Genomic DNA, 15,777 nt, shown 5'->3' on the forward strand with positions numbered 1-15,777 from the left:
CTCTAACTTCCTCCACAGCCTGTGCCAGTCTACTGAATCAAACGCTTTGGCTAAATCCACGAAGCAAATATACAAAGCTAATTTCTTTTTTGTGATATTTTTTTTTTTTTTTTTTTTTTTAGCTACCATGGCTAGCGCTATCAAGTTGTCAGAGGTGCTCGCCGAAGTGCCAAGTTGATTTAGGGCTATAAGATTTAAGTTAGTTGCCCAGTCTTTCAAATCCTCTAACAGGAGACCCGCAAATATTTTTGCGTCAGTATCAAGCAGCGCAATCATACCATAGCTGACAGGGTTCCCATACAGGCCCTTCTTATAAATTGGGTGAAAATTGCCCCGTTCCAAGAATCTGGAGTCCTGTTTTCTTTGACACAGGCATTAAACATTTTGCAAAGCTGGCTACTCCAGAAGGCAGGATCGTGTTTAAATACACCAGCAGGGAGGCCATTTGGACCAGGGTCCGCTACTTCTGCAGATTTGAAGTTGCCTCTCGATGTTTTGTTCCCCAAAGGTTAATGGGGCAGGTTCGCTGCATGAGATTGATGGTAATTCCGCTGCCTTCTGACTGTGGTTAGTTTAGAAATGCGGTCTATCCAATGCTCCTCTGGCACCGTATTGCTTTGGATTCCTGCAGCCCCTCGCTCCAATTGATTGACAATGGACAAATGAGGCCTGCTGTTCTTTTCTTTGCGAGCCTCCTCAATTTTGATCCATTTCAGATACATGTGTGCCTGCTCTGCATCCCATAATGCCTTCTTATATTTCTTCCTTAGTTCTTGGAAGGAGTAAAGGTGGTCGTTAGCTGAGTGTGGACACTTTAGGAGTGTGGCTGCTTTATTAAGTTTTTTCCTTTGCTGCTTAACGGTCTGTGTGAACCATCGTTTTTTATTCCCAGAGCCGGCCCGGCCCTTGACCATTGGTGGGGGCCCAGCTGGTTACTTAGAGATGTCAGCATTGCTTCCCAGTTGGCGATTGTGTCCACATGTGTCACTTGAGCTGTTGGTAAGCTAGCTTTCCATTTCTCATCATTATCCATGCACGTATTAGACCATCTTATTTGAAAGTAGTAGTTCTTTTAGCAAAATGGAATCCCTTACCAATATCTTGCCTAGAGAAAATTAATGCAGTTTAGATGACAATTTTGCCAAATTGTTATGTTTGTTTCAAACATTGCCTCTATATGTACACACCAAGAACCAAAAATTAGATGTTTTGATATCCATATATATACATAAATATATATATCCGGATATATATGGCATAACAAGATACCTAGACCGTCCCTTATATTACAGTTACCCAGGGAAGAAAGGCCTGGCCCCTCACATATTTGTACTTAAAGTAATGGGCATCTCTGGGCAATTTCTTACTATTTTTTGTAACTAAATAGCAGCTCCGTTGCCACTTTTCTCAATCTCAGAATCTTATGTTCTCTTGACAAATGCTATACAGTTTTAAATACAGGAAACCTTATATTTTAAAAAGGTATGGTTTAAGTCATTAGTGGTCTCCTTTCGTATTTGGTGTGGTATTCATACATTTTTGTAACTTCCCTGCGTACATGCTGCAACTATACCATGGGGACATCTTGACGTAACCAGACAACTTTTGTGGACCCTGAAAGAACAAACAGACCTGGAAATTTCAAGATTTGTTTGAAGGGGGCAAGATATGATTAAGAAAGAAATAATACTGTCCAGTACCACACTTTTGAATACTTACAAATTCCAGCTGATTTATCTACTTATTGTGCAACTAAAAGGAAAAGATCTGCAAGGATTCTGCAGTTATGAATTTCTTTTTCAGCAGAACGCTCCAACTATCTCGGCTCTGTTTAAGGCATTTATGGAAGAATGATGTGATGGTCTGCCAGGGTGGGCAATAAAATAGCCCAACTGGATAGGAACCCCAATAAATCCTAATTACGTAAGTAAAGCTCTTGAGAGAACAAAAATAATTATTATGTAATCTGATTAAGCATTACAGTAGAGGACAGTACTTGATTTTTGTTACCCCTGCCAGGGTTGCTACATGGAAATCACCATGCACATGCATATGTTCTAGATCTGACGCAGGAATACAGATAGTATTCCGATGTTTGAACTTTTTCATGAGTTAAGGGACTTCCTGGGGAAGATGCCCTTAACAGTGTCTAGTGTTAGGAGGGAAAACACATTAGATTTAGCCACTATCTTCTTTGGTTCAGATACTAATCCTTAGATATGTGCTAGGAATGTAATCACTCGCAAATGTGGAAAAGTAATGAGTCTCCTTGTTTTGGGACTGATGGAAATATTTTAATGACACTCACAATTATGAAAAGCATGTGGCTGTGGCCAAATGTCATCTGAAAAACTATGCAAAGAAGTGACATTCCTTTAATTCATGTCTGTTTTTATGACCCAAAGCAGTCAAAAGTGAAAGAAACATCAGTGCTAATAGAGTAACTTATTGGGGCAAAGTGTGGGCTATGATGTACTTTCACTACATATTGTAAATTGCAAATTTGTAATCTCAAATGAATTCATTTTTCGTTTCTCTTTATATTGAAAAGTAGGTCAACAAAGAAAAAAACAAAGAAAAAAATATTTTAGTTAAACTGTGCCTCAATCCCCCTTGCGTCAGTACCACATAACATGAGCCTTAAAGACACTTCATTGGATTCAAGGACCACATGAAAGCCTAATGGGGCAAAGGTATAGGTTGGAACACTTTGATTACGAACTATGAACCTTCGTTCACACCTATCCGTGCCTGAAACACAGAAGGAGATCACTGGCATCCCAGGACCGTATGTTGTGCAATGCACCGCGTATTAGACAAGGGGCCAGATGTAGCAACCAGTTTGCGACTCGCAAAGGGCAGAAATGCATTTTGCGAGTCGGGACCGACTCGCAAAATGCATTTCAGAGTCACAAATAGGAAGGGGTGTTCCCTTCCTATTTGCGAGTCGCAGTGGTATGCAACTCCATTTGCGACCACGTACGCGGTCGCAAATGGAGTCGCAGTTACCATCCACTTGAAGTGGATGGTAACCCACTCGCAAACGGGAAGGGGTCCCCATGGGACCCCTTCCCCTTTGTGACTGGACCCCATATTATTTTTTCAGGGCAGGTAGTGGTCCAAGCGACCACTACCTGCACTGAAAAAATTCAGAAACAAAAGGTTTCGGATTTTTTTTAAAGTGCAGCTCGTTTTCCTTTAAGGAAAACGGGCTACACTTGAAAAAAAAAAACTGCTTTATTTACAAGCAGTCACGGACATGGAGGTCTGCTGACTACAGCAGGCCTCCATATCAGTGAGTGGCCATAGTCGCTATGGGGCCGCAATTTGCGACCCACCTCATTAATATTAATGAGGTGGGTTTTTGCGACCCCATAGCGACTCGCAGAAGGTGTCTGAGACACCTTTCTGCATATGGTTTTGCGACTCGGAAATTGCGAGTCGCTCGGAGTCTCAATTTCTGAGTCGCAAAACCAAGTTTTGCTACATCTGGCCCAAGATGAGGACTTCACTTCCTATAATAGTGTCATCAAGGATTAATTGCTTCTCTTCCAGAACAGGTGCTAAACAATCTATCAAGTAATCTCCTAAATGCAGCTGGTGCCCATGCAAGACTGGGAATAATGGACTTGCAGCTTGCATTTCACATGCTATTTGGGTCAGGGCAACAGAATCACAGATAAATGGCATCTACATGGAGTAGGCTGTCTTTTGATCCTTTCCTGACAACCCAAAGCCCAAGACATAGTCAGTGGTTAGGGTAAGGCGTCCATCTCTGCCTCTTTTGACCACCGGAACTCCCATAAATTGACATTTTGTCCTGCAAAGGCAACCCCAAGGCATCTAGCCCCATAAAAGCTGTGATGTATTTTGTCCATTACTGGGCTTGCAGATTTATTGTCTGTCATCCATTTATTGGACCACATGAGAGGGATTCATCACAAAGCTTTGGGTTTAAGTATTAGACCTCATTGGAACAAGTGGTGACTGCTGACACTCTTAAAGTGCTTTCCAGGAAATATCCATGCTAATTCATAGTGGGCTGAGAAGTACAACGCATGCAGTCAGGCTTAGTCAAATACTATTTCACAAGGACTCAGCCTCCAAAATTCTTAAATTACATAGGTTTTTAATAGCCTTACAATTATATAGGAGTGTCATCATAGGTATATCACTATTTATCGTTTCAACTATACAATACGTGGAGGAGCTTTCACACAACATTTTTCATCTTACTGAAAATACTTCTTTTTGTAGAAACTTGATATCTTGTTAAGCATGCTTTACAGCTGTCTTTAGGGCTGGCTAGAAACAATTTTAGCAGTTTCACACGTCTGCATAATCAAAAACATTCATAAATTTAAAAAAACATACCTATAGGTGCTTTGGATCTGCTAACTTTATCCATTGGTCTTCGCAAATATCATTCAGACTTCGCTTCTTCCTACCCCAGCTTACAGCATTAGGCATTAAGGCAGCCTCGGCTCTGTTTCACTGTAACATTTTTCCTGATCTCTTTTGTACATCCAATTAAAAAGAAGTGCACTTCATTGCCGGGGTTGGTGGACTAATATGATACTTTGCCAATGAGTTTTTCTTGCCATTCTTATTACCATTTCATCTTTTAGACATCTTTGTGTGTTTGTCTTCAGATAACAGTAATTTAAAGCCACTGATATGTTTTCTTTCAGACAATAACTATCATATTTCCCTAGGATGTTCATTCGAAGTGAAAAATATTTTTCTACCTGTCTTCAATACATCTGCCTTCCTGGAAGCACACGAATTGTTCTATTAAAATTATGTGATAGTTCCATTTTTTATTTAAAACATTTATTGCAAGCGCTTTGCCCGCACCTTAAATTGAAGACTTTTTTTTTTTTTTCTTTTTACTGTATGAAATATGGTGGCAATAAAAATGTTTTTTTTTTAATCATTGCACCAGCTTGCCACGACCATTCACTGATGTCTAGTAATTTGAATAATTGATTCCCCTTTTTCACAGTAGACCTTCAACAGATAATTTCCAAAGCTGTAACACTTTTTTACCCGTCCTTAGAGCCATACCAAATCATCTAGATTCTTAAATGAGCTACTCTTTAATGCCCCCCCCCCCCCACCGCAGCAGCCAGCCACGTGGTTCTGTTCTAATGTGCAATCCCACTTAGAGGAAGAAGTGCACTTAAGTGCCAGGGATGGTGAACGATTACGATACTTTAACAATGAGTTTTTTTTTGGGTGCATTGCATTGATACAATTATTTTAATTCTAATAGTCAATAAAAGAAGTAACCAAAGTGCGTTTGGTTATCTGGTGAGAATTCTACCCTAAGTCACTGTGATGTGCTTGATTTATAACTGACAGAAAGAGGAAAATCAGACTAGGGCAAAATGTAAGTCCATTCAGCCGATAACTGACAAGGCATATTTTCCCTTCCAGGTGCACAACTGGACAAAATAGGATTCACTGTTGTAAGAAAATGTATTGAAGCAGTTGAAACACGCGGTAAGTGCAATCAAAATACTTTTAAAGTAATTGAATGTTCAGAGAAAGCACTCAGTGCACCATTTTTGCTTGATCCAGCTAAAAGCAGCGATTGCTATTGTTTTTCGTAGACGACAGACGAGGTTGTGTAGTGTGCAATAACAAGCCCTTGACTCAAATGTTAATCTCCAGAAATGAAAATGAAAAAAGTAAGATGGAGGTAAAACTAAGTCACGTATCCAGAACTCAGAAAGGAGTAAATGTTGCTAGTAATTCATACAGGGGTAGACATGGATATTGATGAGTACCAAAAAGAATTTAAATATAATTGAATGAGCTACATTTTCGTGCATTCAAACTTGCATGCAGTGGCCCGGGCATAACTGATTTACCTCTGCTATCTCATTATGATGTTTTGCGGCCCTGCATTTCTGTGTCCACACACGAGTCTTGTCATACCTTGGACCAGTAAGAACAACGACGAAGTAAAACTCAGCTACGTTTTGCATCAATCTAGTGATGAGGGTATTCTACATAAGACCAATTTTAAAGTAATGCAGGCGGCCTCTCTGAATATGAGTGGGGTATCTTGAAGTTTACACTAAACTTGAATTGGCAGAGTATGCAAGCCCCCAGTTCCAGCCCTCCTTCCCTTTGCCTCATAGCTGGTCAGACAGCAAGAGCAGCTGGGACAGTGAGTACATGGCAGCATTGCTGTATGTACCTGCCCCTGGTCGTGCTGCTGTTCCTACTCTTTCTTCTGCAGGTACTAAGGCCACCTCTAGGGTCAATCCTGCTGTGGCTGAATGAATGGCTGTTTCACGATGTAAGGGTCATAAAAGTGATAGCTGCCACTCGTTCAGGTAAGTGCCATTTTGGTGAGCATCTTTAACATGCTAGTGGCCATCCTATCCATTTTGTAGTTGAGACCTTAGTAAAAGTCGATTATCATTGAAACATTGTGGGCTGCTTTGACATTATAGATGCCATCAAAACCTATCAGGTTTGTCTCATTGTGAACGCTTATGTAACTATCCCACCCATTGTGGTGGTTATCCAAGGAATAATGGTGGTCTTGTGGGAAACCCTCTTATAATAGTCAGTATCTTCGTCATTTGATTGCCACCCTTAGAACACTGTGGGCCTTTATCATTCTTATCCCGGTCATACGGAGGATCATCCCAGGTATAATGGTGCCAATTCTTGACCTGTTTGTGGGTGTCCTTTTTGTGTGTGTATCCTTTGCATTATGGTGGCTATCCTGGACTCATGGGGACAACGTTGGTATATTTAGCATTAATAGGCCATCCCAGCGTGGTTGTAGTCCAGACATAATAGTAACCAGCCATTTCTTCTGATGGTCATCTCAGCTAAAAGGTGAACAACCCTGGTATCTTCTAGTTTACGCTACCTTACTATGAGCATCGTGGCATTTGGTGGCAATACACAGGGGTATGTAGCAGATTATGTGCATGAGTAATTGTAGTACATTTGAATACTCGATGAACATAAGCTGATGTTTAAGAATCAAATAAAATGAGAGGCCGCATAGCTTTTACAGAAATTAATTATGCACATCTATCCCATGGTTTCTGCAAACGCATGCTTGTCAACATGTTGGATCCATAGTGCCCAGAATGTATTCTGTGAGCCACAGTGTCTGCCTCATAACCCCAGTGTCATCTTTGACAAGTAACTTGGTATCCGGACCAGTGGGGCCAGAAAGAAATCGATATATTTAGTGAATGTTTTAAGAATTTGTATGATAATTTGAGTTTAGTTTCAGCAAGTCTCATTAATAATGAGTAACTGGCAATGAGCTGATTCGTTACAAGTAGCTCTTTTAACATTGATATAATTGATATAATTATATTGATAACTCTTTTCTTAAATGTATTAATTTCTATTATTTGTATTTCATTTCTTATTGGCGGTAGTTGTTAGTAAATAACTATGTTAACAGGAATATGTATTGTGTATGCATGTTTAAAGGAATGGTGCAATATCATTTATCTAGTTTCAGGGTATACAATTACAGTAACTTAGTGAGGTGCCAGGTCAGCTAGGTGGGTAGACAGGAGACTGCCTAGTTTGGGAGGGTGTAGTCAAGTGGAGAAAGTTCAACGGGAGATAAGAAAAATGATAATTTTCACGGACTGAGGACACTTTGATGCAGGGTTGGATGTCGTCTATGTTCTGGTGTATGGCCATGTTATTTTGGATGATTAAACGTCCCACTGGCTGTGTATAGAGTTTTAAACTACGGTGGAATAAGTATCGAGCTCTGATGGACACAGTGAATGGTTGACTAAGGGGAAAGGATGCAAAGCATGGTATAATTGTCAACTGTACTTAAGGCTGCTGAGAGGCCAAGGAGAAAGTGTTTTCTGTTATCATTGATCCCTACAGTGGATACTGATTATAGATGCCACCATGAGCATGGACTCTGGGCAGGTGGGTCTGAAGAAAGTGAATAATGATTGGTGTGCTGTTAAAGTTGGCATTTCCCTGAATCCTTTGTGTGTATTGTTCCTAACCACCGATGTCCCTGTGCCTCAAATAAATACTGTTGTACTTTAATTAGAAAAACAAGTTAATCACTTTTAAGAAGGTAATTTTCCAGAGGCAGCAAGGGTGAGCAGCTGAGGCTTACACCAGCAGGTATTACATGGTTTATAACACAGATACAGTATGATGCTAGTGTAAACACACAATGAACTGAATAGTCACTGTTCTTTCTTCAAAGAGGATTAGGCGTTTTACTTAAAGTAAAAAAGGACTTTAAAGCATTTGCCGCTAAGGCACGTGTTGAAGTTAGTGGTGGAGGTGGGGATATTTTTAATGTTTTGTGGGTCTTTTGATTTGTGTGATTCTGCTTTGGGCTTTGTTTACCACCTGTGTGTAATGGGTAAACCTTGCCAGATAGGATCATAGAAAGTGTCTCTGGAGCTATGACCAGACTGCTGTTTGCCATAGTTTGTCATTGGCATAGGCGAAGACTGGATGCTGGGAGGGTTTGGGCTCAGATGGCTAAAATACTACAAAAAGTATCCAACCACCCAAAAATACCTGGAAGGAAAATAGAATTTTCTCCCGGTTGGTGGTGGAGACTGGTCCAACATTGCTATCAGTACCCTCAAAGTATCTTGTTAAATGGATCAGGATGCCGATTTGACCATTGTTGAGGGAGTGGGAGTTCATCTTCAGCAGAGGTTTTTTGGGAATCCTAACTGACCTAATATCCATGGTCCTCAGTATGGACGTTCTAGCTCTGTAACTACACTTTGGAATACCCAAAAGTAGGTCCATGCCTTGAAAATTGCTCATTGTGGTTGAGATTTGTATTTGGTAGGAACACCCAAAAGGCCTGGAGACACACATTGTGCTTGTAGGTCCCTTGTCCAAACTGTGATTTAATTTCAGAGTCTAGTTTCAGCTAGAATGGTATTTCAAATGTTTCTGGAATCCACAACTGCCTTGGCCAACTGGATGTTACCCTAAAACCTACCTGCATTCCCTCATGATTAAAAATGGGGAATTGCTGGCTCCCACAAGGTCGTTGATGGTATGGGGCAGGGCAATGCAGGCTCACCACAGTCATAACCCTGAAAATCTTTTGTGAATCCTCTGCTGTCTTGCAACAAAGATGTATTTGGGTAATTTCTGGCCAGTTGTAAGGTACCTGTTGCTTTTTGGTGGATCACGTTCATGGAAAAACATCAAGGTAAGTTCAGTCAATGTATGTATGCCCTGGCAGTGAAAATAAATTTGGCCCAAAAACATGTTCTTTACAGCAATTGTACTATTCAATTTATTACCATTGTTGAGTGTGGTACATGCTACATGAGAGATGAAGCCTCAAGTGGGTTGATATGTCCCTCCCTTCTCTCAACAATGGTAATAAACAGAATAGTACACTCAGTGCCTGCGCATATATGGTTTATGTCACAATCTTTCTCATGTGTATTTGTTGTTTTTTTTAATTACTTAACCAAAACCAGGATGCAAGGGGTTAAATTTGTGCGAGGTAAAATCATATTGAAGAGGCCCTCAGACTATAAGCATCGTAGTTTTCATTTGTAAAGTAATTGTAACATGCAGTCTGTGAGGCAGAAGACACTGTTATTTCATGTCAAGTTCTTTCCACAGTAGTAAAATTGTTATATTGACTTTGTTGCTGTTATTTTACAAATAGCAGTGAGCATGTTTACGCTAAGTGATACTGAAGTTGATGCCATTAGACATTGATTTGATACTGTTGTCCAAATATAAAACAAGCGTTTGTCTAGTTGTATACACATAACTGTTTTCACCAAGAGATACTGCAGCTGGTAAGTGATAACTGGAGTAATTGTGCCTTTTCTAAGAAGTCTTTGCCATGTTCGTTATTGACTTATATTGCATCAGATTTTTATGCAATAGAACACATTTGTACCCCCTCTTGGATTCCTCCTCTGTCTTTTTCTCTGTTTTGGTCTCTCTTCTCTCCCTTGATCTTCCTGCGTTTTCTTTTCACTCCTGCCTGCTCTAGACGTAAAGTGCTTTTTTTGTCATTTTGCCCATGAACGCATGACACGGCTACAAGTGTAGCCTAGATTTCTGATCATTATGTGTCAGACCCTGTTTAAGGGTCACGGGGCAAGCATGGGCTACTGAGCCTCAACCATGGGGATCTATGCTTCTCCAAGCATGGCCAAGTACAACTCCTTCAGTACTTGATTCTCACAGGTAGTAAAGTTGAGCAGTCACAGGCTTTTCAGGGAGATAGCGCAGGGGTGCTTGGGCTCAGAACACAACAGTCACACAGCAGCAAAATAACTGATTATCCAATTCAGTGCTTTATTTAAAAATAAAAAATAAAAATAAAAATATCATGACTAAGTTCATCCAGCCGTTTCTCTCACCACAGTAAGTCTTGAAGGAGCTTGGCTGTCAGGCGTCAGTCAGCTGACAGCAACGCTCAGCCCCTCTCCTGCTTCAGGGATGTAAAGCATGATGTGATCCCGATAGTCTCCTTTGCAGGTAGAAGAGTGAAAGTGGGAGCAGATGACTGAGAGCTCTTAGAGTTGACAAAACAGGGAACGTGGACATACAGTGGCTTGCATTAAGACTACTGCTAGCTGGCATCTTGGTGCCATGCTTTTCACAGGCCCGCTTTAGGGCACCAAATTTCTCTGCAAAAGTGTCTTAGGCCCAGCATGACAAAGGCATGCCTCTGTGTTTGGGTCAGGTGTAGCAGCCTAGGATAGCCACAACAGCTCTTTGGGTCACAGCAACCCAGGATCTGCCCCAGTCACAGGTCTTTGGGCCTCAGTGGCTCAGGTCAGCCATGCTGGCAATCTTCATCACAGCAGCCCTGGGCAGCCATGATGCCACAGCTCCCATTGAAAACTGCGGATAGAGGAGTCTGTCGCTTTCAACATCTGGGCCTTACAGATCATTCTCCTCTGTTGCCTGCCTCTGACAGACCCCCACTAGAACCGAGATCTTGCTGCAAATGGCTCCTCTTGGATAGTCCCACCTCCTGCAGGGCTGGCAGGCTCATTCTCCTTCTAAGCAAGAGGTCTGTTTTCTAGGTCCTTCAGGTCAGATGAACACCATCTTCTTGCATGAAAAGACTTGGGGGATGTCCTCTCATCTCTGACCCTCAAGCAGACACCAGCTCTGGTTTGCAAAGCAGTCCTCTTTGAGTACTCTGTGAAGCTCTCCTGCCCTTGTTCAAAGATAACTTGAAATTGGAAGAACAAGTGAGTCATGGGGGGGGTCCCACTTTTATGTGGTCAAAGCAGACAGGAGATGTAGATCCACTGACTGTGCTTTCAGAAGCAGTTTGGGGTGGTTCTTCTTTCTAGTTTACTTTCCAGATACAGCCTTTGTGTAGAGTGATGCTCCTCACAGTAGGGTAGTCACCAATCTGGACTGTTGCCAGCAGAGGCACAAAGAGGTGTGAGCTTTTCACAACTAGCTGTCAACAGCCATTCTGCACCTGGCTGTCATCTGCCACACTGGAGAGTAATCGGGGGGGGGTAGGCTCCAACCCTTCACTACCACCATTTACCAAATGGTAGTGATACAAGAAGGAAAATCAGCTGCCCCTTTCAGCAACAGGCCTAATTGAATTACTAAAGGAGCCTTGACTCCTCTCTCTCTCCCCACTCTGGTGTCTTGTCTCCTCCCTCCAGCTTTAGGAATGTCAGCAATAGACTTCCACTGTCTGGGAAAAAAACCTCATCACTGTCTTATGCACAGGACAGGCCATGAGCATACAATATGAATCCCAGAGACCTCTATTACTCTGGCTCACTCTTATGCACAATGTATCTTGTAGGCCACCTACATGCACAACATATACTTTGGATTTTAGAGCCAGGGTCTGGGTTAGCGCATAGAAGCAGAATTTACACAACTGGGTGAAAAAACCTGCACACCAGTGACACAGGTAGAAAGGTCTGGTCACAACTGTGCATTCACAAAACATGCTACTCTGCCAATACACTCCATGAAGTAAACCCCTGGCAGAAACTGTAGCCTGGAGTACAAAGAGAGCACACTTTTTGTGTCCCTCGAAATCACAGGGTTGGGTCCAGGACCTCACTTCATTCAAGGGGCAGGCCTAGGTCTCTGTGCACACACTAGATTAGCATCCTTAGGCGATGGCCAGTATAAAAAAACAGAATACCAGATGCACTCAGTTTGGCCCTCAGGGCAGAGGAAAACAATTGTACACCATGCAGGAGACATTCCCATCCCAACATGCTGCATATTTACAACATCAAAAGAAAATGTGAAAAGATCATTTATAGGTTAAAATAGTCTAATATGATTTGCAAACATCTTTTCCCATACAAAGATTTTAATAAAGCTTATTTTGACCCCCACCCACATCATGATATTTGAAATCAAATTGGGAGTAAGAAATATGCTGAAATTCTTTGAAAATATTTAGATCACTTGGAAGTGCTCGGACTACAGGTGAATAACAGTTGCAGTCATAATTGTATTTATGCACTCAGATCAGAGGACCTGTGGGGGGGGGGGGTGATGCTTACTTTTTAGATGTAAATGCTGGATGTCCAAGTCACATAGTTCAAGGCTCCTTGTTAATCTCCCTCTGTCTTCATTCATACCCTTGTATTTGTTGTATGAGAGCTATGGGCTGTTGCACCCACCCATGTATCCTGAAGACGCACACCTGGGATGAGATACTGCCAGCTGCAGTGAGCTCTTCACATTGGTTGTTTAAAATGACCAAATAAACCCAGAACTGTTAATGTGGAGCGCTGTCTGTCACTCGCCATTCTTTGCTGATGGAACATCAGGCCCTTTATTTGTCACTTTAAACACAAGTGACAAAGAAAGGTGTTTACTATGTCCACGTGCTTGAACTTTTAATTATGCACCCTCACACAGGAGCGGGACAAGAATCTTCCCTGCTTCAGGTGAAATAGCATTTTTACTCTAAATGGAAAAATGCTCTTTCTGCTGTTGTAGAGATGAAATATGCTGCTACCGCTTGGCAGCGCCATAGGGCCGTGTGTTTTTTAACCTCACCTTAAGAAAGCTATGACACTGTCCTCAGTTTGGGACGCCTATCTTGGATAGGGAGAATTCTCTTTATGATACATGGGCTTCTGTAATCCCTGTATAAACCTCAGTCTCTAATTTCTTTATAATCAGCGACTTGTGATGCCTGCAGTCGAGTTCTGACATCACAATGCCTGCTGGCAGAACCAGTAGCGAGGTGAAAGGAAAGTCAGGTCATGAAGCATAATTGAAGCAGCTGTTTAAAGCAATGAAGATGGAATGTTGCTTATCTTTCTTCTGTTCTTTAGCTTACATTGACAAGTAGAGAGAATGTTTATTTTTTGGCACTCCTTACAGAAAATTTTGAATCTTTCTGCATGTTTTTACACATGCCGAGCTTCTGTGGCTTTTCTTTTTTTTAAACTGACTTGTGTTGAATTGTTTCTAATATTTGTTTGCAACAACTATGTAACAGGTTTTTAATTTTGCGCTAGAGGTTTTATTTTTACTCTTCATATTGCAAACATTCTCGTTTTTTTCGTTTGAAAGAGCTTAAGTGATTTGTGGGAAAGGTGGTGGTGCGACCATGTATTATATGCGATAAAGTACCCCCTGGGTACGATAAGGATATTGCAAGTCACCTCCAAGTTTCATAACCTTATAAAGGAACTTGGTCTTCACACTCGTTCCTCTGTATGGTTATGTCTTCCTCTGTCTTGCAATATCTTTATAATGAATGGTGGGGGAACTTTATCCCTTATAAGGATCCCATTGGAACGTTCATTAAGACGTTTCATTGGCCCTCATCCCTGTACTTGAGTTATTGGTATAAGGACTACTGTTTGAACCCACAGCCACCACCGGTTGAAATTCACACTGTTGCCTGCACTTTGGCACCTTAGACAGGGCCATGAGGGACTGTATTACTTATGTCATTTTGCTTATTCCTTGAGGGCTTTGGTGCTGCAGAATGTGCTTTAGGCAGCTTCCCGAGCATGCCTTGACGCCGGAGAGTGGCGTCCTCCGAGCATTTAAAGTCCACTACCACACTTAAATAATACACTCATATGCATGCCCATTTGTACGTCTTGTATAATGAAAAGTGCATTTCCACTTCAGTTGATCATTTTAGCTTTAACAAGAATCCAGGGAAAAATAAGTGAAGTTGAGATTGGCTTTCAAAGCTGAGTGCCTGCCCGTAGTAGAATGGTCGGCCACAATTATTGACCTCTGTCCACTTATGAAGATAGGCCTTATGTTCTGACGGAAGATGGAATAACTCTTTCAGAGCGGACGGGGACAGAAAGGATCCATGCCGTGTGGCCAGATACACACCACACACAAAGGCCTTTTTCACGGAGGATGTTTGTGAGTGCTTCCGGGGAAAGGAGCATTTTCTGCTTGGGGGATGGGTTGTTCGCTGACCATTGTTATATTCATCCTGATGTTACATTGAAAGATGTGACACTAGGTGGCAGCAGTAGCACGTGTTCTTGCTGATCAGTACATCACTCGTAAATGTACCCGGGAAGGCAACAACACGGGCAGATACCTCTCGGTTTCCTTTTTAACAATTATATATCACAACGCAGACAAAAATTAAGTACATGTTTTAGTTCTGTGATGTGATATTCTTTTGACAGCGGGATACTTTCCTTACTACAAAAACGAGGCGTCCTCCTGGACGAGTAGGTTTAGAAGGAAGACAGCAGGGTTTGGTGTGTGATTGGAGCAGACGTACATTACACAGGGGGTAGTAAAATACTCCTAGAAATGTAAGTTGTAATGGTCAATTTGTGTGCGTTTACCACGAAAGGTCACCACAACCCCAACATGCAGAATAAATCAAACACGTAGATGCCAAGTTACCTGAACCAAACGGGAGACTCCCAGGTTTTGACCCAAAACTGGCTTTATTTTGTCTGTCTCCCGCCTGAAATTGCCTCTGCGTTGTAATTAATGGGGGAATATAGTCTCTTTTTTAATCCTACTCCTATTCTAAAATGTTGGCATATATTCTCTTTTTTTAATCCTACTTTACTCTACTAAACTGTTGGCACATATGCGAAACACCCGTTGTATTCTGAATGTCCGCTCTCTGGGGACGTCATGGCGCGTCTTTGATTAGAGGATTAAGCAGAACCCTTGGTCCTCTTTTAAAGATAAACCGAAAAGTTAAGTTCTCTGTGTATCGGAGTGATGCAAACTGCAAGAACAGTGGAGAAACGGTTGAAAGGGCACTCGGCTCTGACTTGCTGGGTGGGAGAAGAGATACACTGGTCTTCTGCAGTTCTTGATGTTCTTCCTTGGGGGATGGAGTGTGTGTAACAGCTCATGGCTTTAACAGTAAGCCGTTTCGTGAGAGGTAGCCAGGGCAGTTTTTGAGAGAGCAGAGCCCATGGAGGACTGTCTGGGGGGAGTCCGCTGGAGACGAGGAGTCGCGTTCTGTACACGCTGAAGTCTCATCAGCCGCAGTTGTAAAATAAAGGACATTGCAGTAGACCAGCATGAAAAAAACCACGTTCTGGACTACTGTCTTCCTGGAAGCTTCAAGAAGAAGTCCAAGAATCTTCCTAAGATCCCAAAACACTTGCCTGGTAAGTTTGTGATCTGATTGTCAGAGGAGAGCTTGGCATCGAACTATCTTCCGGGATTCTTGACTTTCAGCTTTGGGGGAGGTAAAGGCCTGAGTGAGTCTGGCCACCAGGCGGAGGGCCAAGTTGAGGGCTGATTACCCAAGATAAGAATCTCAGTTTTCCCAGCATTCAG

General features: G+C 41.9%; 1 protein-coding gene across 3 annotated transcripts in view; it reads left to right on the forward strand.

Annotated features, from left to right (window-relative positions):
• Nucleotides 1-15,777, forward strand: part of ARHGAP10 (Rho GTPase activating protein 10) — an 849,665-nt gene that overhangs the window by 427,180 nt on the left and 406,708 nt on the right. For all 3 annotated transcript variants that reach the window (XM_069242631.1, XM_069242629.1, XM_069242630.1), the window contains exon 13: nt 5,440-5,505. In XM_069242631.1, the coding sequence (XP_069098732.1) occupies nt 5,440-5,505 (66 nt within the window). The remainder of the gene's footprint in view (nt 1-5,439; nt 5,506-15,777) is intronic.

The sequence above is a fragment of the Pleurodeles waltl genome, chromosome 1_2 (assembly GCF_031143425.1).
Source record: "Pleurodeles waltl isolate 20211129_DDA chromosome 1_2, aPleWal1.hap1.20221129, whole genome shotgun sequence".
In the NCBI taxonomy this organism is placed as follows: Eukaryota; Metazoa; Chordata; class Amphibia; order Caudata; family Salamandridae; genus Pleurodeles; species Pleurodeles waltl.